This window comes from Phyllobates terribilis, unplaced genomic scaffold (assembly GCF_046119375.1).
Source record: "Phyllobates terribilis strain yellow unplaced genomic scaffold, ASM4611937v1 Scaffold_16__1_contigs__length_26959993, whole genome shotgun sequence".
Taxonomy (NCBI): domain Eukaryota; kingdom Metazoa; phylum Chordata; class Amphibia; order Anura; family Dendrobatidae; genus Phyllobates; species Phyllobates terribilis.
Window position 1 is genome coordinate 6,589,871 of NW_027362776.1, and position 20,561 is coordinate 6,610,431.

The 20,561-nt window shown below is 46.4% G+C and overlaps 1 protein-coding gene across 2 annotated transcripts in view; it reads left to right on the forward strand.

Moving 5' to 3' along the window:
* The first annotated feature begins 291 nt into the window (after positions 1–291).
* The window catches only part of CUNH7orf57 (chromosome unknown C7orf57 homolog), a 127,620-nt gene continuing 107,350 nt past the window's right edge, over positions 292–20,561 (forward strand). Inside the window, exons 1-2 of one of the 2 annotated variants that reach the window (XM_073659983.1) lie at positions 292–498; positions 19,800–19,866. In XM_073659983.1, the coding sequence (XP_073516084.1) occupies positions 19,812–19,866 (55 nt within the window). In that variant the 5' untranslated portion in view covers positions 292–498; positions 19,800–19,811. Of the gene's footprint in view, positions 499–627; positions 650–19,799; positions 19,867–20,561 lie in introns of those variants that run through there. The other variant, XM_073659984.1, reaches the window with a different exon arrangement.

The following is a 20,561-nucleotide window of genomic DNA, read 5'->3' on the forward strand; positions in this document are numbered from 1 at the left end:
AGCGGTCACCAGCAAACATGCGGGGGTCCTGCCAGCAGTCACCAGCAAACATGCGGGGGTCCTGCCAGCAGTCACCAGCAAACATGCGGGGGTCCTGCCAGCAGTCACCAGCAAACATGCAGGGGTCCTGCCAGCGGTCACCAGCAAACATGCGGGGGTCCTGCCAGCAGCCACCAGCGAGGACACGGCTGCAAGCAGCACCTTATCCGTGTTAATCTGAGAAAGCACAGAACTGTGAGAGCCTCTGCAGGGCGCCCGGACACCACCTTCATGTCAGAGGGCAGCACAGCCCCCATCTCCGCCATGCTCACTGCTATCCCGCCGGTGTGCGCTTCCGTCTGCCGCCTACTGAGCATGCAGCGCTTACTCTCCAGCGGCCGCAGGGGCTTGTGGTTGCCATGGGGACGGGCCGTTGTTCTGGAGATCGCATTTGTGTACTTCAGTTGAGCGGAGTTTTCCTAGCGATCGGCCGGAGGATCGTGCTGCGGCGGAGGCCAGGTAGTGTGTCCGATCAGCGCTCCCGGGGCTGGGGGGCGCCGTGTGCCGAACATGCTGACACACGCACCTATCATTAGTGCAGCGCTCCCCTTCCCGTCTGGCGGCTCTTTCGGAGCAGAGCCCCTCCAGCTGTTTCGCAGGGCTTTTTCCTGTAAGTGACATTACTTGGCTTCAGCTAGCGGAAATGGCCAGCACATCCAGTGTGAACAGGAGCCAACTTATAAAGTCCAAATTTTGAAAAAACGTCAAAGTTGCCTCCTAAATTGCTAAGAGTGATAGGGTCTATGTTTCAGAGCAATCTTGCTACTATAAAAAATGATGAAAGCGCAACATAATGTGCACATGAGCAATCACTCTTAGCAATTTAGGAGGCAACTGTGACGTTTTTTCATAGTTTGGATTTTTTTAGTTGGCTCCTGTTCACACTAGTAAGGATGTGCTGGCCATTTTCACGATGTTTCTAAATTCTCTATTTGGCAGGTGTACTCCCTCCCCCATCAGCCCCAGGTGATTTTAAGTAGTTACTGTAGCTGGTTCAGGGGATGGGGAGTTTTTGCGCCTTTGCCCAGAGCGGGGATCGTGGCGCCTTACTCCCCATAGCGGGGGTCGTCGCGCCTTACCACCCCATAGCGGGGGTCGTCGCGTCTTACCCCCCATAGCGGGGGTCGTCGCGCCTTACCCCCCATAGCGGGGGTCGTCGCGCCTTACCCCCCATAGCGGGGGTCGTCGCGCCTTACCCCCCATAGCGGGGGTCGGCGCGCCTTACCCCCCAAAGCGGGGGTCGGCGCGCCTTACCCTCCCAGAGCGGGGGTCGGCGCATCTTCCTCCAGAGCAGGGGTCGGAGCGTCTTCCTTCAGAGTGGGGGTCGGCGCGTCTTCCTCCAGAGCGGGGGTCGGCGCGTCTTCCTCCAGAGCGGGGGTCGGCGCGTCTTCCTCCAGAGCGGGGGTCGGCGCATCTTCCTTCCTCCAGAGCGGGGGTCGGCGCGTCTTCCTCCAGAGCGGGGGTCGGCGCGTCTTCCTCTAGAGCGGGGGTCGGCGCGTCTTCCTCTAGAGCAGGGGTCGGCGCGTCTTCCTCTAGAGCAGGGGTCGGCGCGTCTTCCTCTAGCGCGGGGGTCGGCGCGTAAGAAGTCCACGATTTTTTTGAAGCCGAAGAACTTTATACTTTTTCCTCTTGTTGGCGACATAGTTGGACGAGGGCTTGGATTTTCCAGGATGAGTTGGATTTGTCAGTGGCGTCATTTTGGGTAACTTATCAATTATTAACAAACTTTTATTAACTTTTTATGGGACAAAATATGAACAAGCAACGTTCTGCAACTTGTTTTTTGTGTTATATTTTCTGCCATTCGCTGTATGAATATTCTCTTTATTCTGTGGCTCCGTACGAGTATGGCCATACCAGGTTTCTACAGTTTTCTTATTTTGCATAATAAGTACACACTTTGTGTCACAATATTGTGAGAGCCGCAAGTTACACAATTTCCCATCAGTGGTTGGGGCCTATTATTTGCATGGCAATCTGTGATTTCTATTGGTGACATTTTCTTTTGGCTACCATAATCCATAAGGTTTTTATTTCCCATTAGGTGAAGTTGTATGGTTATAGCTTTTATTGATACCATTTTTATGTACATAGGATTTTTATCACCATTCTCAGGTGAGGAGACCAAGACTTTATGGTTTAAATTTGGGAAATCACAAACATAAATGGGTTTCCTATACTACTGTACCTGCTTTTTTCCCACTACAAGCGCAGCAATACCTGATGACTGCGTTTTTGCACTTACTCATTGCTTTCTATGAGTGAAAAAACACTGAAAGAAGTGACATGCTGCAGTTTTCCAATTCAGTCAGGAAAAAATGTGTTCATGACATTTCTGAAATCTCATTGCCTTTACTGATGCTGTAAAACGCCGCTTAAAATTTTGCATAAATTTTCATAAAAAATGCAGCCAAAATGCAACGTGTGAACATAGCCTAAAGATGATCATTTCTTCCACTTTGTCACTCAGACCACAGCAGTGAGAGCTCTGGATTAGGACTAATGCCCCTAAAGCCCCCACATGAGACCCTGCCGTGTAGCATGTAGCTCTGCCATGCAGTGATGTGGCAGGATGTGTTGTTGTGCTCAGTAACCAGCACAGAGAACAAGCTGTACACATAGCGCTGGTCCGCAGGGAGCCCCCTGGGGACGGGTAAGACACTTTGTTTACAAGCTTAAGCTTAAGTCCCCAAAGCTTTATTTGCTCTGAATTTATCATTGTTTATGGCTAAATAACTTCCATTATCAGTATATCAGCTCGGATTTATCGATCATGAAAATATTTTATTCTAAGGCCTCTTGCAGGCGTCCTTTATTTTTCCGTACGGAACGAAGCGATTTTCAGCAGTGCGCTGGATCAGCTTTTCACCAGTATTTGTGCAGGGTGTCTGCTTTTGGCATCAGTTTTCATCTGTGATTTTCCAGCTTTCTAAAAAAAAAAAAAATTTGCAAATCTTCTCCTATCCACTACAGTGTTATAAAATGGACGGCGCCTGGACAGCATACTGATAGCTGTCTGTGATTTTCAAAGTGCATCTCTCCATGATGTTTTTCATAGAAAGCAAAAAAGAGACAGGAGCACAATGTGAGGACACCTCAGATTAAATGAAAAGTAATTGGGGGCCGAAAGGCCACTCACCCCGAAGGTTGCGCACCCTTGCACAACTGCGGTAAAAGCCTGAATGCCGTGTTGTCTGGCTGGAGATGCAAAGGAGCCCAAACACTTCCTGGTTTGTCACGTGAGTTGTCATGTGATGCAGGTCCTGGACGATGTGCAGGCAGGTCTTTGCAAAAACGGTGAATGGAAATGTCACTTAGCTCCTCCAAAATAGCAAGTGATATTAAACAAAACCCAAAGCGGCTCCACCAGCGGTCCCAAAGGGACAAACAGTAGAAAAAGATGCGAATATGCCAGTGATCTTAAGCGCTAGGGTGATGGATGCTGATAAAAAAACGCTGAATAAGACAGGGGTAGATGGTCAATTGAGACCTTTTATTAAAAAACCTTGTATAATCCACTGCAAAAAACATGGACATGATAGACTTAAAGGCTATGCTCACACTAGGCGTTTTTTCAGCGTTTTCTTTCTGCAGCAAAACCTGATGTCTTGGCAGGAAAGAAGCAGCTTCAAAATGCAGGTTTTGGTGCATTTTCAGGGTCCCAAAGTTCAACTTTGCTTCCACAATAGAAGCATGAGCACAGGTCACCAATGCAAGACATATGTTCCTGTAAAAATACACATTACAAATGTAAGTAAGGGGAGGTGAATTGGTTAGGTGAATAGTTTAGGTAAGACACTGACTGCAATGAGTTTGTAGGACACTATTTACTTTCACACTATGGTCTGCCATTGAGTTGCTCATTGTTCAATTACATCTTGGTCTGGCAACAGGTATTGTTCAATCTCACACCTTGGTCAGCCAATGTTTACTGTGCATGCATCACTAAGGTTATTAAACTGCCATCTCAGGTGACCAAGACTAGATGGTAAACTTGGGAAAATCACAAAAATAAATGGGTTTCACATACTGCTGTACTTGATTATTTTTTTTTTCACTAAAAAACGCAAAAAAACGTTCGCACTAGGCGTTTTTTGCACCACCCATTGCTTTCAATAGGTGGAAAACGCTGAAAGAAGCGACATGCTCTATTGTTCAAAAAACCATGCACAGCACAAAATACTGAGGACAAATAACCAAGCTGTGTGAGATTTATGAAATCTCATAGACTTTGCTGGTACTGTAAAACGCAGCTGAAAATCTGCATAAAAAAATGCTGAAGAAAAACACCTAGTGTGAACATACCCTTAGGCTATGTGCACACGTTGAGTAAATGGATGCAGAAATTTCTGCACCATTTCTGCATCTCTTAGCAGGAAAAACACAGCTACAAAAAAGCGCGTTTTTGCCAGGGCTGTGGACTCGGTAAGACAAACCTCTGACTCCTCAATTTCCCTGACTCTGAGGGTATGTGCGCACGATCGGTGTTCGCTGTGGATTGGACGCAGCGCAAGTGCGCTGCATGCAATCCGCAGCAACCCGATGTTACAGCATAGTGGATGTGATTTATACAAATCCTATACCCACTATGCGTTCCCGTTCCCCTGCGGATCACCCGCGGAGACGGACATGCGACTTGTCTTCACAGACTGCAGCATGTCAATTTCTCTTGCAGAGACGCTAGTCTCCACAAGAGAAATTCTATAGTGCAAAGTATAGGATGCTGTGAATCCGATAGTTCAATGAACACATGCGGCTTCACATGCGTGCAGCGCTTTGGACGCAGCACAAGTATGCTGCGTTCAAAGCGCTGCCAAAATAGGATCATGTGCACATACCCTGACTCTCCAACTCCACAGCACTGCCTCACTGCTGAGCATGTACATAGAGTGCATAACACACTATAAATGCTATTCACAACAGTCAGCTTAGGGTCAACGATACTAACAAATTGCCTTAGGCAAATAATCCCTAACTAAAGACTATAAAATATAACTTTTAATCACACTATTAAATTAATATAATTTAAAATTTGCATGAGCCAGTGTATTCTTGGACACAGGTAAACTACCCAATCACTGAGATCAACACTGTTTGGTGTCCTTTAAACATTCCTATTTTGTGGTTTGAGGATAGCTTTGATTCGACCACTACCTATGCCATCCTATAATTGAGTATCCACCATAATATTTGACTAGCGCCATTAAAACATAGTTCTAAGCCTCCCCAACATGTTTCACCAGTACAACTGGCTTCATCAGGAGATGAGGCTACAATTAACTTCAGGGTCTTGATGATCATGCACGTCGTCCCGCCTGCATGTTGTCACAAACGCACAAAGTGCATGTGTCAGAGTATCACATAGTCACGTCTGCGCAATAGAAGATCTTATGGTGATGCTTATACTGCACATGTCACAGCTTTTACCTCACAACCAATCCCCATATGTCATCTTTTTTCTTTTCGTTTTGCTAGATGCCCATAATATAGGTGCACTATATATATTTCAATGACCTTATTGGAGACTAAATGGCCTTATAATAATGCATACTTCTATTCAAACTAGTTTTATTATTTAGACATAGTACCATAAGCACATCATACCCATATATAGTTATTGAGTTCTCATGTCCATTTTACATTTTTATAATAACCCTCTTTGAGGTACCGTAAGTACAGTGGGGGAAATAACTATTTGATACCTTGCTGTTTTTGTAAGTTTGCCCACTGACAAAGACATGAATAGTCTATAATTTTAAGGGTAGGTTAATTTTAACATTGAGAGATAGAATATCCAAAAAAAAATCAAGAAAATCACATTACTAATTAGATAAATTTATTTGCATTTTGCAGTGAGAAATTAATATTTGATCCCCTACAAACCATTGTGAGTTCTGGCTCCTACAGACCAGTTAGATGCTCCTAATTAACTCGTTACCTGCATTAAAGACAACTGTCTTACGTAGTCACCTGTATAAAAGACTCCTGTGCACAGACTCAATTAATCTGTCAGACTCTAACCTCTACAACATGGGCAAGACCAAAGAGCTTTCTAAGGATGTCAGGGGACAAGATCCTAGACCCTCACAAAGCTGGAATGGGCTACAAAACCATGAGTAAGACGCTGGGTGAGAAGGAGACTGTTACGGATCCGGATGGTGGAACCTCTGTGCTGCGGTGCAAGGAGGGGCCAGAGGGGCGTGACTAAGTATCAACTCAGTCCGACCAAGGTCGCTCGGCGGCTCAGTCGACTCCGTGAACCAGGGAAGAACTGAGCAGAGGGACCAGGTGCCACTCTGGGACCGACCTTGTATGAGAGCAGGTGACTTCCACGGGTCAGAGGGCAGGAACTGACCTGTACAGCGGATGAGCTTCGGCTGGCTGGCTGACGAGTGTTCCGGGTAGGCAAGCTGGCGTCACAACTGGTAGCTGACTGGTGCTTCCAGGTAAGCGGGCTGGCAGGCACGGCAGGTAACAGGTGGGTGCTTTCAGGTAAACGGGCTGGCAGGTAACAGGCAGGTGCTTCCAGGTAAGCAGGCGAGCAGAGCCCATAGGTAGACTGGACTGTAGACAGACTGTCGGGCTGGAGAGTAGTCAGACTGGCGGACAGGACTGACTTGCAGAGGACCTGGGGGCTGAACAAAGTAAGAATCACAAAGCAACAACCTTGCACGAGCACCTCCATATTGGAGGAGGTGCCTTTTATAGGGGAAGTCCTCCGGCCATTGGCCGGGGACTTTGTTAGGACGGCACGCATGGCCCCATTAAGAGGGTGGGAGTTCCCTAAGCACAGAGCCGGGGAAGCTGCATGCACCAGCAGCAGCTGCAGGGAGGCCAGAAGACGCCGGAGCAGGACCGCGGCGGTAAGGGAGACGGCGTTTCTGCCGGGCAGGAGGCAGAGACGCCGATGCTACAGAGACAACTTTTGATGCAATAGGAAGAAAATGGAAGAAATACAAAATGACTGTCAATTGACCGATCTGGGGCACCATGCAAAATCTCACCTCGTGGGATATCCTCGATCATGAGGAAGGCGAGATATCAGCCTAAAACTACACGGGGGGGGGACTTGTTAATGATCTCAAGGCAGCTGGGACCACAGTCACCAAGAAAACCATTGGTAACACATTACGGTTTAAAATCCTGCAGTGTCCGCAAGGTCCCCCTGCTCAAGAAGGCACATGCGCAGGCCCATCTGAAGTTTGCCAATGAACACCTGGTTGATTCTGTGAGTTATAGGGAGAAGGTGTTTGGAGGAAAAAGAAAGATGACTACAACCCTAACAAACATCATCCCAACCGTGAAGCATGGTGGGGGAAACATTATACTTTGGGGGTGCTTTTCTGCAAAGGGGACATGATGACTGCACCGTACTGAAGGGAAGATGGATGGGGTTATGTATCGCGAGATTTTGGCCCACAACCCCCTTCCCTCAGTAAGAGCATCGAAGATGGGCCGTGGCTGGGTCTTCCAGCAAGACAATGACCCAAAACATACAGCTAAGGCAACAAAGGAGTGGCTCAAAAAGAAGCACACCAGTCTCCAGACCTTAATCCCATAGAAAACTTATGGAGGGAGTTGAAGCTCCGAGTTGCCAAGCGACAGCCTCGAAATCTTAATGATTTAGAGATGATCTGCAAAGAGGAGTGGACCAAAATTCCTCCTGTCGTATGCGCAAGCCTCATCATCAACTACAAAAAAAACGTCTGACTGCTGTGCTTGCCAACAAGGGTTTTGCCACAAAGTATTAAGCGTTGTTTGCCAGAGGAATCAAATACTTATTTGCCTATCGCTACGACAGCACCCACTGAGAGAGGGGATCCGCCTACAAGGACAGGAAACCTACAAGTAAAAAGGGGCCGTCCCCTTTGCCTTCTCAGTTGGTTTCCTGTCCTTATGGGAACCTGCAGCATGTGGTCCTGGGTCCTGATGCCTCTGTGCGGTACCTGTGAGGACAGCAGAGTCCGGGTCTCCAGTTGCAGCGTCGGGAGCCCTGCCTGTCAGACTCCCCCCTCCGCTGGGAAGGATGGCACGATCCCATGGTCCGGGTGTTGCTGCCATGGGTCACGTGGGCGAGGTGCAGATGATCTCCCTGCATACATCCGAAGGACACAGGGTGTGGGCATCGGCCGCCCTGCACCTCGTGCAGGCCGGTTCTGGGTGCTTGATTGCGCATGTGCACCGGCCTGATGACGCGCCCGATAACCCGGAAGTAGTGGATTGACTTCCGGGGGGACCGGGGAGGTGCATCAGCCGGCGGGAACGATGGGGACGCGGCCTACAGATGAAATTGGCTTTCGTCCTAGCACACCCTGTGCTTCACTATGTCTTCCCCTGGAGATGCGGAGGAGCACCCACAAGTGGCTAAACAGCGCAAAGGCAGCGCCAGGAGCAGCGATGGTGGTCAACCTAAAGGCAGCGATACCACCAGCAGGAGTGAGCAGTGCCTCCACCTCCAGAGACGTATCCCAATGTATCTATGTGACCACCTGGTGAGCTGAATCCCCCTTCTCTCTATATGCCCTTAGGCTAAAAAGAAGCTGTCCCAGAATAAACATAAAGAGTGTGCTTTGTGTGTGCAGCCCCTCCCTGATGATTATCTCAAACGTTTATGTCAGCCTTGCATTTCTCAGACCCTGGACGTGGAAGCTCCTGTCCGTAGTGCGGACCTAAAGTAATTTATTAGGGAGGAAGTCAGGAATACCCTTAATAAAGTGCATAAGCCTAAGAAACAGAAGGCTTGCCAGGAAGTGTATAATTCCAGGTCTGAATGAGTGGTAGAGATACAGGAGGAGGGATTATTAGAATCCTCCCAATCATCGTCATCATCCGATGAGGAAGGGAGATCATGTTTCCCTATTCAGGATATAGACTCCCTAGTAAAATCTGTTTGTTCTACTATGGGTATTACAGATCCCAGGGAACCGAAATCAGCTCAGGAATTAATGTTTGCAGGCCTGTCTCAAAAAAAGGGCAGGTCCTTTCCAGTCATTGATGCAATAAAGGATCTTGTGCCACAGGAGTGGGAGAAACAGGATACCCGCGGGTTCCTTCCCTCATCGTCAAAACGTAAATACCCCTTTGATGATACCCAGCTGTCTGGATGGAGCAAGGTCCCAAGAGTCGATGTGGCTGTTGCTTCTTCCTCTAAAAGAAATGTACTACCCTTAGAGGACGGAGGTCTCCTTAAGGACCCATCAGACCGAAAAGCGGAAACGTTACTAAAGCGAGCCTGGGAGTCATCTTCAGGTGCTTTCAAACCAGCAATAGCCAGTACCTGCATTGCAAGATCTATGCTGGTATGGATTGATCAACTGGAGGATCAAATTAAAACAGGAACACCTAGAGATATCCTCTGTTCTCCAGTTCCGCAGTGGTGCGGCGTAACAGTCTAGCAGATGCTTCAGCTGATTCGCTCAGATTAGCGGCCAGAACTGCTGGCTTATCTAACCATACTCATCGGGCTTTATGGTTAAAAGAATGGAAGGGGGATGCACACGCTAGATCTAAATTGTGCGCCATTCCGTGCCACTGTGAGTACCTATTTGGCCCTGTACTCGACATTCTGGCAAAGGCTGGTGATGTCAAGAAAGGCTTCCCTAAACCATCTGCTCCTAATTATAGGAAGGTCTTCAGGAAGCGGTCTTTTACACGGAAAAAGCCAGACTCTCTAGATGGGAACCCACCAAGCAGAAGCAGAAGGGTGCCTACTTCAGTGGTTTCTCGTCAAAACGAAAGAACAACTATCACTAATCCAAACCCCTCGGTTGGTGGTAGATTAAAATATTTTTATGATAAATGGACTCGAGTCACATCCAGTAGATGGATTCTCGACCTAATTTCATCAGGGTTGAAAATGGATTTTCAGAGAATCCCTAGGGATTCCTTTCTTCAAACTACTCTATCTAACCCTGTCCAGCAATGCTCTTTAGAGGCAGAGGTTAGAAGTCTATTAAAGAAACGGGTTCTGGTAGAGGTACCTGGGGGTTTTATTCCCCTCTATTCCTGGTTCCCAAACCTGATGGTTCCTTTAGGACTATTATTAACTTACGGAAATTGAACTCCTTCCACCTTTTTCTGACACTATCGTCTTGATTTGTCTTCTTCCTTGGATCTTGAATTTGGGAGATCAGTTCTCAATACTGTGGTCCCTTCCAGGTGATGGTCTCTGAAAGTCTCTCAGTGGGTGCTGTCGTGGCGATAGGAAAATCCGAGATTACTTACCGGTAATCGTATTTTACGGAGACCATGAGAGAACCCACTCACTTCCTCCCCGTTATTTACTCACCGATTCTGCACTTAGAAAAGGTGTTTATTTGCTTTTCACACTTATTGTGATAGTATTCTGATATACTAGTTAGGACCTTCATGTATTTAACCTGTTATGGCAGTTCCTCTTAAATTCTCTGTAACCAACTGAGGAGGCGAGGGGGACAGCCCCTTTTTACCTGTAGGTTTCCTGTCCTTGTCAGCGGATCCCCTCTCTCAGTGGGTGCTGTCGTGGTCTCCGTAAAATACGATTACTGGTAAGTAATCTCGGATTTCTCACTGCAAAATGCAAATAAATGTATCTAATTTATACAATGTGATTTTCTTGATTTTTTTGGGGGGGATATTCGATCTCTCAATGTTAAAATTAACCTACCCTTAAAATGATAGTCTGTTCATGTCTTTGTCAGTGGGCAAACTTACAAAAACAGCAAGGGATCAAATACTTATTTCCCCCACTGTGTATGTTCATTTACCATTTACTACCATAATATTCCCTAATCTTCATATACAGTTCCTTTCACCTGAGTTTAATTATTAATAGGTTCAGTGTTACGGCCATGTGTCTATTATTCCAAAAACATAGTTACTCTTTATGATAGGGTCCTTTTCCTCATAATATATGCTACTAGAACTAAGAGGACTCCTTTATTAGTGGTCACATATTCCAGACCGATCACCTCTACAAACCAAACACTTAAACAATAGATTACTAAGGGTCAATCTCAGAACAGCACTCCATTAATCCAGGAGGAATGCAGAAAAGGTAAACCCCTCATTTAGACCATTGGGACTACAAGACCTCAGTCTGTACATCCACCTACATTCCTCTTGTAGAAGTGAGGCGCCCCTGAGGGTTCGGTCGCCACAGAGGTATTGCATCTCATCCAGAGGTGTGGTATCTCACTCTCAGGTAAGGAAGGAGTATGGCTCAGGACCCTAACACTGCATTCACTACACCTCATTTCCGGGGGACAGGGCGACAATGCTCCTGTGGGGAAGCACAACTGTCCCTGATCCCTGGCTGGAGTGGGGAGGAACCACCTAGAGAGGGGGAACTAGGTAGTGGATGGGTGGAGGAAGTAGTTAAGGGGAGCACTGGAGTAGGAGCATATAAAAGTAAGGAACCATTTTGGTTCGGGAGTTGGAGAGAAGAGAGAGTCAAGGAGCAGAGTCTCTGTATGAGCTCTGCTCCACAGGCAGGCCTAGTCAGGAGGCCTGAGCCTGGGAAGGGAAGAGGGAGCAGGAAGGCTCCAGGAATGGAACCGAAGGGACCCCAGGGGTACTGGCCGTGCAGCTGCCACCCGTACTCCCGCCGCTGCCAGGAGGTAGGGGGGTCAGGCCAAAAAAGGGAACCGGAGCACTCAACCAGCAGAGACTACAAGGCTCAACTGGGAACCGGAGGCTCCAGCACTTCAAGTACGGCAAGTCGCCCACACCAGCCACCAGGAAGGTAGCCACATAGGGCCAGGGGACGGAACACACGTCGCCCGCCAAGGCCAGAGGACACTGGACAGAGGTGCCGCTAGGTGTGAGGTAAAAGGAGAGAGGCCAGGAAGGTACAGAGAACAGGGTCCTGAAAAGTGCTCTGGAGATACCTGAGGGTGGACTGAGTCCCTCACTGAGTACGCACAGCACGGCGCGGGAAGTTATGATTTGCAGTGTAACTTGGAAACTGATAACCGTGAGTAAAGACCCTGGGACTGCATCACCTTGCCTCCGTGTTTCTTACCGCGCCAGCACTCACTGCACTGGGACGCCCCGCACAACCACCATCATTCACCTGCGCTGCCCTGAAGCTACACTCTTCCTGTGGGGAGTTATACTACACTTGCTGCGCATATCACCAGTTAGTGGACTGCTCCGCAGTGGCGGTTCTCCATAACCGCAATCCACAGGTGGCGTAGTCGGACTATATAAACCCATACACATAGACTGCCACTGGTTTGACCGCCCTAAGTCACGGACCGGGTCGCCGCCACGGTGACTACAACCCCCAGCATTTTTAGGCCCGGCTCCGGGTACCCCCACAGCCCAGGGGGCGCGTCAATAGCATCTTATCCAAATTCCCCTGGGTTCCTGGGTCCCAGGACTAAATGCCTAATACCCCATACTTTCAGATCCAAGGGTTTCATAGTGTGTACATTCCTCATATGTATTGACAGAGGTGTATCCGTTTCCAAATTTATCAAGCTGACATGTTTGGAGATACTTCTCCTGAATTCCTGTACCGTTTTCCCTACATATAACTTCGGACATGGACACATTATTGCATATCATTTTTGGTAGGTACTTACAGAAAATACGGGACCCACAAGGGTGGGATCCTTCTTTCATTCTTTTTTGTTCCTCTATCAGATTTATTTTCCTGTGAGGAGAAGTGACTGAGTCAAAAAAACCTCTCAGATTTTTCTCTCTTCGATATGTTACAGACAGATAACCAGCTATGACATCCCTCAAATCTGGATAGGTAAAGACTACACTGACACATGCAAATTTTAAATTATATTCCTTTAATAGTGTGATTAAAAGTTATATTTTATAGTCTTTCCCTCGGCAAATAATCCCTAGCTAATTTGTACATAAAGTGCAGCACAGATTCATCTCAACTAAAAGCGGACATCCTTAGATCAGGAATAGGGCAGATAGAAATGAACCGTCACGGCAAAGGAGCACTAGGGTAGGAAAGTGATATTAAAGAACGGACCTTTATTTTAGTAGAAATATACTCCACAATGCATTTCGCTGGTCACAGCCATCTTCATCAGGTGGTAGATCAGGAGTAGAACAGACATTTCTAGGACATTTCATAACTTTTTTCAAAATTCTTATAAAAACATTTACTGCACATCCTGCATTGTACTACTGAACCCAATTTATTATATATTTTAGAAGTCTCAGTCGGTCCATTTTATACCGAGTCCACCTAAATGGACACTGACTCTGACTCCACAGCACTGGTTTTTGCTATGCGCTTTTGAATAATTTGGTGCAGATTATTTTCTGGACCAAATCCTCTAGTGACAAATAAGGAACGTGTGCATGACACTTCAGGTTTCTCATTCACTTTGCTGGCATCAGGATTGCTTCAGGTTTTGCTAGCAAAAACGCACCAAATCTGCAACGTGTGCACAAGCCCTAACCATGGAAAACACAGATAGAACCCATACATGATTAGCGGACGTCTCAGTGACACTTGTCAGTCACCTTTTATCTTTCTCTTTTCATTGTTAGGGACATTTTTCTCTAATCTCATATTTATTGAGGTAGAGAGCCTCTTAGCAGCTATTTTAAGGCTCTGTTCACATCGTGTTTAAGCCTTTTTTTAGCCACCATTCACCTGTTCTTTATGTCAATGTAGCTTTTTTATTAGAAAGAGAATACTTTTTATCATAGAAAACCTACTAAACTCAGCTTTTTTTGTAGAGACATTCTGTAAATAACGTACATTAGTGGGAACCTATGGGCGATGTGCACTCCTGTATACAGTGGTCTATGTTAGAGCATTCCATTAGACTTCTGGGCTATTATTAGGCTATGTGCGCACATTCAGGATTTGAATGCAGAAATTTCTGCAGCGTTTCTGCATCTCTTGTCAGGAAAAACGCTGCAGGAAAAAGGCGCGTTTTGCCTAATTTTTGATTTTTTTTTTATGCGTTTTTGGACATCAATGAATGCTTTTTGGAGCTTAATAAAGATATTTGAAAAAAGAAATGTGGGACATTTCTTCAACCCTTGGATTATTGTCAGACCTGGGGTGAGTATATTGGTTAACTTAAATGATTAAATAATGTGTCTGTTGTATTTCAAATAAAGTGTTTTACTGTGTGTGTTTGTTTATTTAACTCTTTACTTTAATTAGATTTTAGTAATGAAAGGGTCTGGAACCTTGTCATCACCAAACAAAAGGGCTAGGTGTCAGCTAATCCCATACACCCAATCTCATTAGCATTTCCATTCAAGTAATTTCTGGGGCAGCTGTGAGCTGCTATTTTTAGGCTAGTAAGGTGCCATTAGGCAAACATGTTCCCTGGCTATTAATAACAGCTCACAGCTGTTTCATTAGCCGCTGTTTTCTAATGCTGCACTTTTCTTGTCAATACATGCAGATCCACCGCATATAATGACATTTCAATCGGTGCAAATCTGCAGCGGAGACTAACGTGTCCACTACAGAAATTGACATGCTGCAAGTGAGTTTGGGTATGTGGCCACGATCAGGAGCTGCTGCAGGTTTGAATCTGCGTGTTTATGCAGCGTCAAACCTGCAGCATCCAGATGTTACAGCATAGTGGATGGGATTTCTTGAATCGTGCATCTGAGGCTGCAGATCACCCATGGACACTGACATACCACATGTCTTTCAGGACCGCAGCATGTCAAATTCTCTTGCGGAGTCAAACTGAAATTTGACCACTAGAATGTATTGAATGCAGTAAATACACATGGTTGAGTGAACACATGTGGATTTACCTGCGTTCAATAGAACGCAGCGTTTTGGACGCAGCAAAAATATGCTGCATCCAAAGCGCTGCTACGTCTGGATCGTGGGCTCCCCTGTCATTTTTACAACCAGCAGAGGGAAAGCCGACCGCTGGGAGCTGATATTAGTAACCGGGGAAGGGGCCATTAGCCAAAAATGTTCCCTGGCTATTAATAACAGCCCACAGCTGTTTGCTTAGCCTTTACTGGCTAGATTACAAAGGGACCCCAGAAAAAAATTGACGTAGGGTCCCCCTATAAAATCAGAAAAGGCTAAACAGACTGCTGCGAGCGGATATTAATAGCCAGGGAAGGGGCCAATCCCCCTCTACGGCTAATAATATCACCCCTCAGCAGTCCCAGAAATGGCACATCCATAAGATGTGCCAAATCTGGCACTTAGCCTCCGCTCTTCCCACTGCCGTGTAGCGGTGACGAGTGGGGTAATGGGGTTGGGGTTCATGTCAGCCTTGTATTTGGCGGCTGACATGAAGCCCAGGATAGTAATGGAGAGGCGTCTATAAGAGGCTCCCATTACTAACCCCGTAGTTACGTTATCAATACTTTATTCTGGCCGCGTCTTCATTGAAAAAGCATTTTATTGAAATAAAATTACACACCGTTTTAATTTTTTTTGTTTTCTCAATCCCCGACGCCCTCATCTCCTGAAAGAAAACAAAAATAAAAAACAACCATATCCCTCACCTGTCCGCCGTCATGACATAATCCAGATTGTGCCACGGCGATCCGGGTCACTTCTACAGCAGCCACATCAATCACTGATGGGACTGCTGTAGAAGACAGCGTTGTACACTGACAGGAGTGTAATCACTCCTGTCAGTGTACATTGCTCTGCTGCAGGCTGAGGTCAGGTGAGTTCATCAGCTGATCAGCCCCGGTGACCTCATACTGCATCAGTACTGCGTGGGAACATACGTGAGAATATTCCCACACAGCACTGGTGCCGTAAACTGAGGTCCTAGAGCTCTCAGCTGATCTTCAACTGATGAACTCGCATGACCTCAGCCGGCAGCGATGTACACTGCCGCGAGCGCGCGCGCGCGCTCCAGTCAATGTACTGCCGGGATGATCACATCCCGGGGGACATCGGGAGGATGGCGGGACACCGGGGGACGCCTGACAGGTGAGGATAAGGCTGTGTGCCCACGATGCTTTTTTTAAGCGTTTCCGCAGTGGCAAAGACGCTGCAGAAACGCTTAAAAAATGCATGGTAGAAGGCCTGCCATGTTCCCCAATGGTAATTCGCATGTGCGGTGCACATGCTGCGGAAATTTCATCATTGCGGAAAAAAAAACAGCACTGCCAATTATTTTAAGGAACTGCTGCTTTTTCGCCGCCATTGACTTGCATTGGAACGCATGGATTACGCATCACTTTATATGTAGATGCGCAATCCACGCGTTCCAATGTGTGGACGGGACCCAGGTCTAGAGGAGAAGAGACTCTCCTCCGGACCCGGGTACCATAGAAACTGTGAAAAAAAGAATAAAATAAAAAATAAAGATTATACTTACCTTCTGGCGGCCCCCGCTGCACTCGTCCTTTCATGCCGGCAGCTAGCTATGGACTGAAGGACCTGCGCTGACGCCATAGTCATGTTATGGGGTCACGCGACGCTGACATGGGCAGGTCCTTCAGTGTACCGCTGCCGGCAAGGGAGAACGGAGGGAAGCAAGACACCGGGGGCCATCAGAAGGTAAGTATAGATTTATTTTTTTATTTTTTACCATTCTTTACGGTCACACTACGAGTATACAAATCCATGCTGTTTGCATGGATTTATATAGTGTGACCAAGTTGACAAGCACTTTCCAAGTGATGCTAAAATCGCTTGGAAAGCGCTTGACAACCCGCATGCAGAAATGCATGTGAAGAACGCTTCACATCCGCATGTCCCTGGCAGGAAAAACGTATGTACAATCCGCATGCGTTTTTTTTTTGCCAGGGAGATGCAGAAACGCTCAGGAAAAATCCAGAGCATTTCTGCATCGTGGGGTGGGCACATAGCCTAAAGGTGTTTTTTCTATTTTAAATAGATTTTTACTTTTTTTTCACCATGCACAGCCCCTGCTTGGCTGAGGAGACTACCTCTCCCCTCAGCCGCCCCACTCTAGCGGTCGGATGATGGGATAAGTAGTCTTCTTTGAGCATTTTTGCGCTGCAGAAATGCTACAAAAAGAATGGACATGCTGCGTATTTTAACGCAATGACAATCCTGAGCAGAAATTTCCGCATCATGTGCACAGCACATCAGGATTGCCATTGCAGTAGGTGGCAGACGGATTACCTAGCGTTTTTTGTGCATTTACACACAGAAAAAAACGCAGCGAAAACTCATCAAAAACGCGCAGTGTGCACTTAACCATATACTCAGCACAGGGGCGGACATTCTATTGGTACCAGATCAGCTTTATGGCCGCAGAAGGGCCCTTTATAAATACACTTTAAAGCGAATCTGTCAGCTTATTCATGCTGCTCAGACTACCGGCAGCATAAATCAGAGATCAGCTCCTGCGTTCTAAACATCTATGTTTTACCCTTAACCATTGTGCAGTGTTTCAGAGAGAAACATTGGTGAAAGTATGGCAATGGATGGGGTGACTACACTGCTAGAGTTACAGGTCTCTCCATATACCAACATAAATAGGGAAAGACCTGTCACTCTAACAGCCACCAACGAAAGACAACAGGGGACCTGCCTTTTGCACTAGTTAGCCAGTCTCCAGACATGTTTTCAACTACTGTATGTATTTCTTTGGAACGCTGCAGAATTTCAAAGTAACATACACACTGGGGAAATAAGTATTTGATACACTGCCAATTTTGCAAGTTTTCCCAGCTACAAAGAATGGAGAGTTCTGTAATTTTTATCGTAGGTACACTTCAACTGTGAGAGTCAGAATCTAAAAAAAAAATCCAGAAAATCATTGTATGATCTTTACATAATTAATTAGCATTTTATTGCATGAAATAAGTATTCGATGCATTAGAAAAACAGAACTTAATATTTTAGTATTGAAACCTTTTGTTTGCAATTACAGAGGTCAGACGTTTCCTGTAGTTCTTGACCAAGTTTGCACACACTGCAGCAGGGATTTTGGCCCACTCCTCCATACAGATCTTCTCCAGATCTTTCAGGATTTAGGGATGTCGCTGGGCAAATTGAGTTTCCGCTCCCTCCAAAGATTTTCTATTGGGTTCAGGTCTGGAGACTGGCTAGGCCACCCCAGGACCTTGAATTGCTTCTTATGGAAGCCACTCCTTAGTTGCCCTGGCTGTGTGTTTTGGGTCATTGTCATGCTGGAAGACCCAGCCGCGACCCATCTTCAGTGCTCTTACTGAGGGAAGAAGTTTGTTGGACAAAATCTTGTGATACATGACCCCATCCATCCTCCCATGAATATGGTGCAGTCATGCTGTCCCCTTTTTAGAAAAGCACCCCCCAAAGTATGATGTTTCCCTCACCATTCACAGTTGGGACGGTGTCTTTGGGGTTGTATTCATCCTTCTTCTTTCTCCAAACACAGCGAGTGGAGTTGATACCAAAAATTTTGGTTCTCTTCTGACCACATGACCTTCTCCCATACCTCATCTGGATCATCCAGATGGTTATTGGCAAACTTCAAACGGGCGTGGACATATACCGGCGTGAACAGGGGGCATAGTGTGTTACTAACGGTAATGTTTAAGACTATGGCCCCAGCTCTCTTTAGGCCATTGACCAGGTCCTCCTGTGTAGTTCTGGGCTGATTTCTGACCTTTCTCAGAATCATCCTTGCCTCATGGTTCGAGACCTTGCATGGAGCCCCAGACCAAGGAAGATTAACAGTCATCTTTTGTTTCTTCCATTTTCTAATAATTGTGCCCATAGTTGTTGCCTTCTTACCAATCTGCTTGCCTATTGTCCTGTAGACCATCCCAGACTTGTGCAGGTCTACAATTTTGGCCGTTGTTTCATTAGACAGCTCTTTGGTCTTGTCCATGGTAGAGAGGTTGGAGTGTGATTGAGTGTGTGGACAGGTGTCTTTTATACAGGTAACGAGTTCAAACAGGTACAGTTAATACAGGCAATGAGTGCAGAGTAGGAAGGCTTCTTAAAGAAAAACTTACAGTTCTGTACGAGCCAGAATTCTTGCTGGTTGGTAGGTGATCAAATACTTATTTCATGCAATAATATGCAATTTAATTATTTAAAAATTATACAATATGACTTTCTCGTTATTATTTTTAGATTCTGCCTCTCACAGGTGAATAGTACCTACAATAAAAATTACAGACCTCTCCATTCTTTGTAGGTGGGAAAACTTGCAAAACCGGCGGTGTGTCAAATACTTATTTTCCACACCTTAGATGTTTATAAGGGAGAAACTGCCCTCTGATTGAGGGTATGTTCACACTAGCGTATGTTCTCTCTCAAGAGAATAGGGCCGATTATGTTAACGACACTCGGATCAAACTCTATCAGAGATTGATCCAATTGTCATCTGTGAGTGATCCAATTCTCTCACAGGAGAGAATCGCGGCACAGGTGCGGAGAAGACGTATAACTTAATTTATCCATTAACTCTGTGCAAGTACATTGGACTGCACTCGGATGACCTCTGAGTGCAGTCTGATGTTTCACACGCACCCATAGACTTGAATGAGTGAATGTGATCTAATTCCCAGATTCACTAACTGCATGCTGCGATTATTCGGAGATCTGCTCTGCCCCATAATATAAGATTGGGCCCAGTGCTATCTGATAAAACATTGGAAAGCACTCGGCCGTGTTATACTCCAGTTTCCACTTTTACTACAGCTTCACTGTAGATATGAAGCTGTTTTCACAATCTAGACATTAATAGTTTCACGATTCTTTGTAATCGTAAGTGACTCCATAATTGTATATAATTATGATTTTTGCACATATATGAAATAGCACAAAGAAGAACCAATTCTGTGTTATACTTCTCTTAAATTTTACAATATTATTTTTGTTTTTCCAGGAAGAGAACACAATGCGACAATTAAGTAAAGAACCTTCTGGCCTGCCCAACAGATATGCTACCTGTGGTAAGCCGTGGGAGTGAGAAAACATTCTTTAGTGGTTGTAACCTTGCAAACTCACTAAAATATTGCAATTGATATACATGAAATGCCAGGTCTTCAAACGGAGACCTGGATCTGACGCGCCCCCTGGGCCGCGTGGGGGAACCCGGAACCGGGCCTGTTGTAGGATGCTGGGGGTTGTAGTCTCCGTGTGGCGGTGACCCGGCCCGTGGCTCAGGGTGGTCAAACCAGTGGCAGTCTATTTGTATTGTAATTGTCCGACTACGCCACCCGTGGATTGCGGTCAGTGGGGACTGCCGCTGCAGGGCAGACCGCTGAGGCTGGTATTATGTGTGCAGCTTAGAATGGGATAACTCCCCACGGGAGGAGTATAGCCTCAGGGCAGTTAGTGTGGATGATGGGAGTGATGGTGTGAGCGTCCCAGTACTAATGGTGCTGGTGCGGCGATGAAACACAGAGACGTGTGGTTGCAGTTTCCAATGCTTTACTCACAGTTGTTATTCGTGTCAATCCTGCAGGCTATGACTGCCCAAGCCGTGCTGCGTCCACCAGGTGAGGGACTCGGTCAACTCCCAGGCAATTCCAGAGTGTGGTTCAGAGCTCCCCTCTCTTCCTTTCTACTGGCCGTCCTCACCAGTGACCCACCTTTGTCCAGCTTCCTCGGGCCTTCTGTTGGCGAAACCTATCTCCGGTTTCCC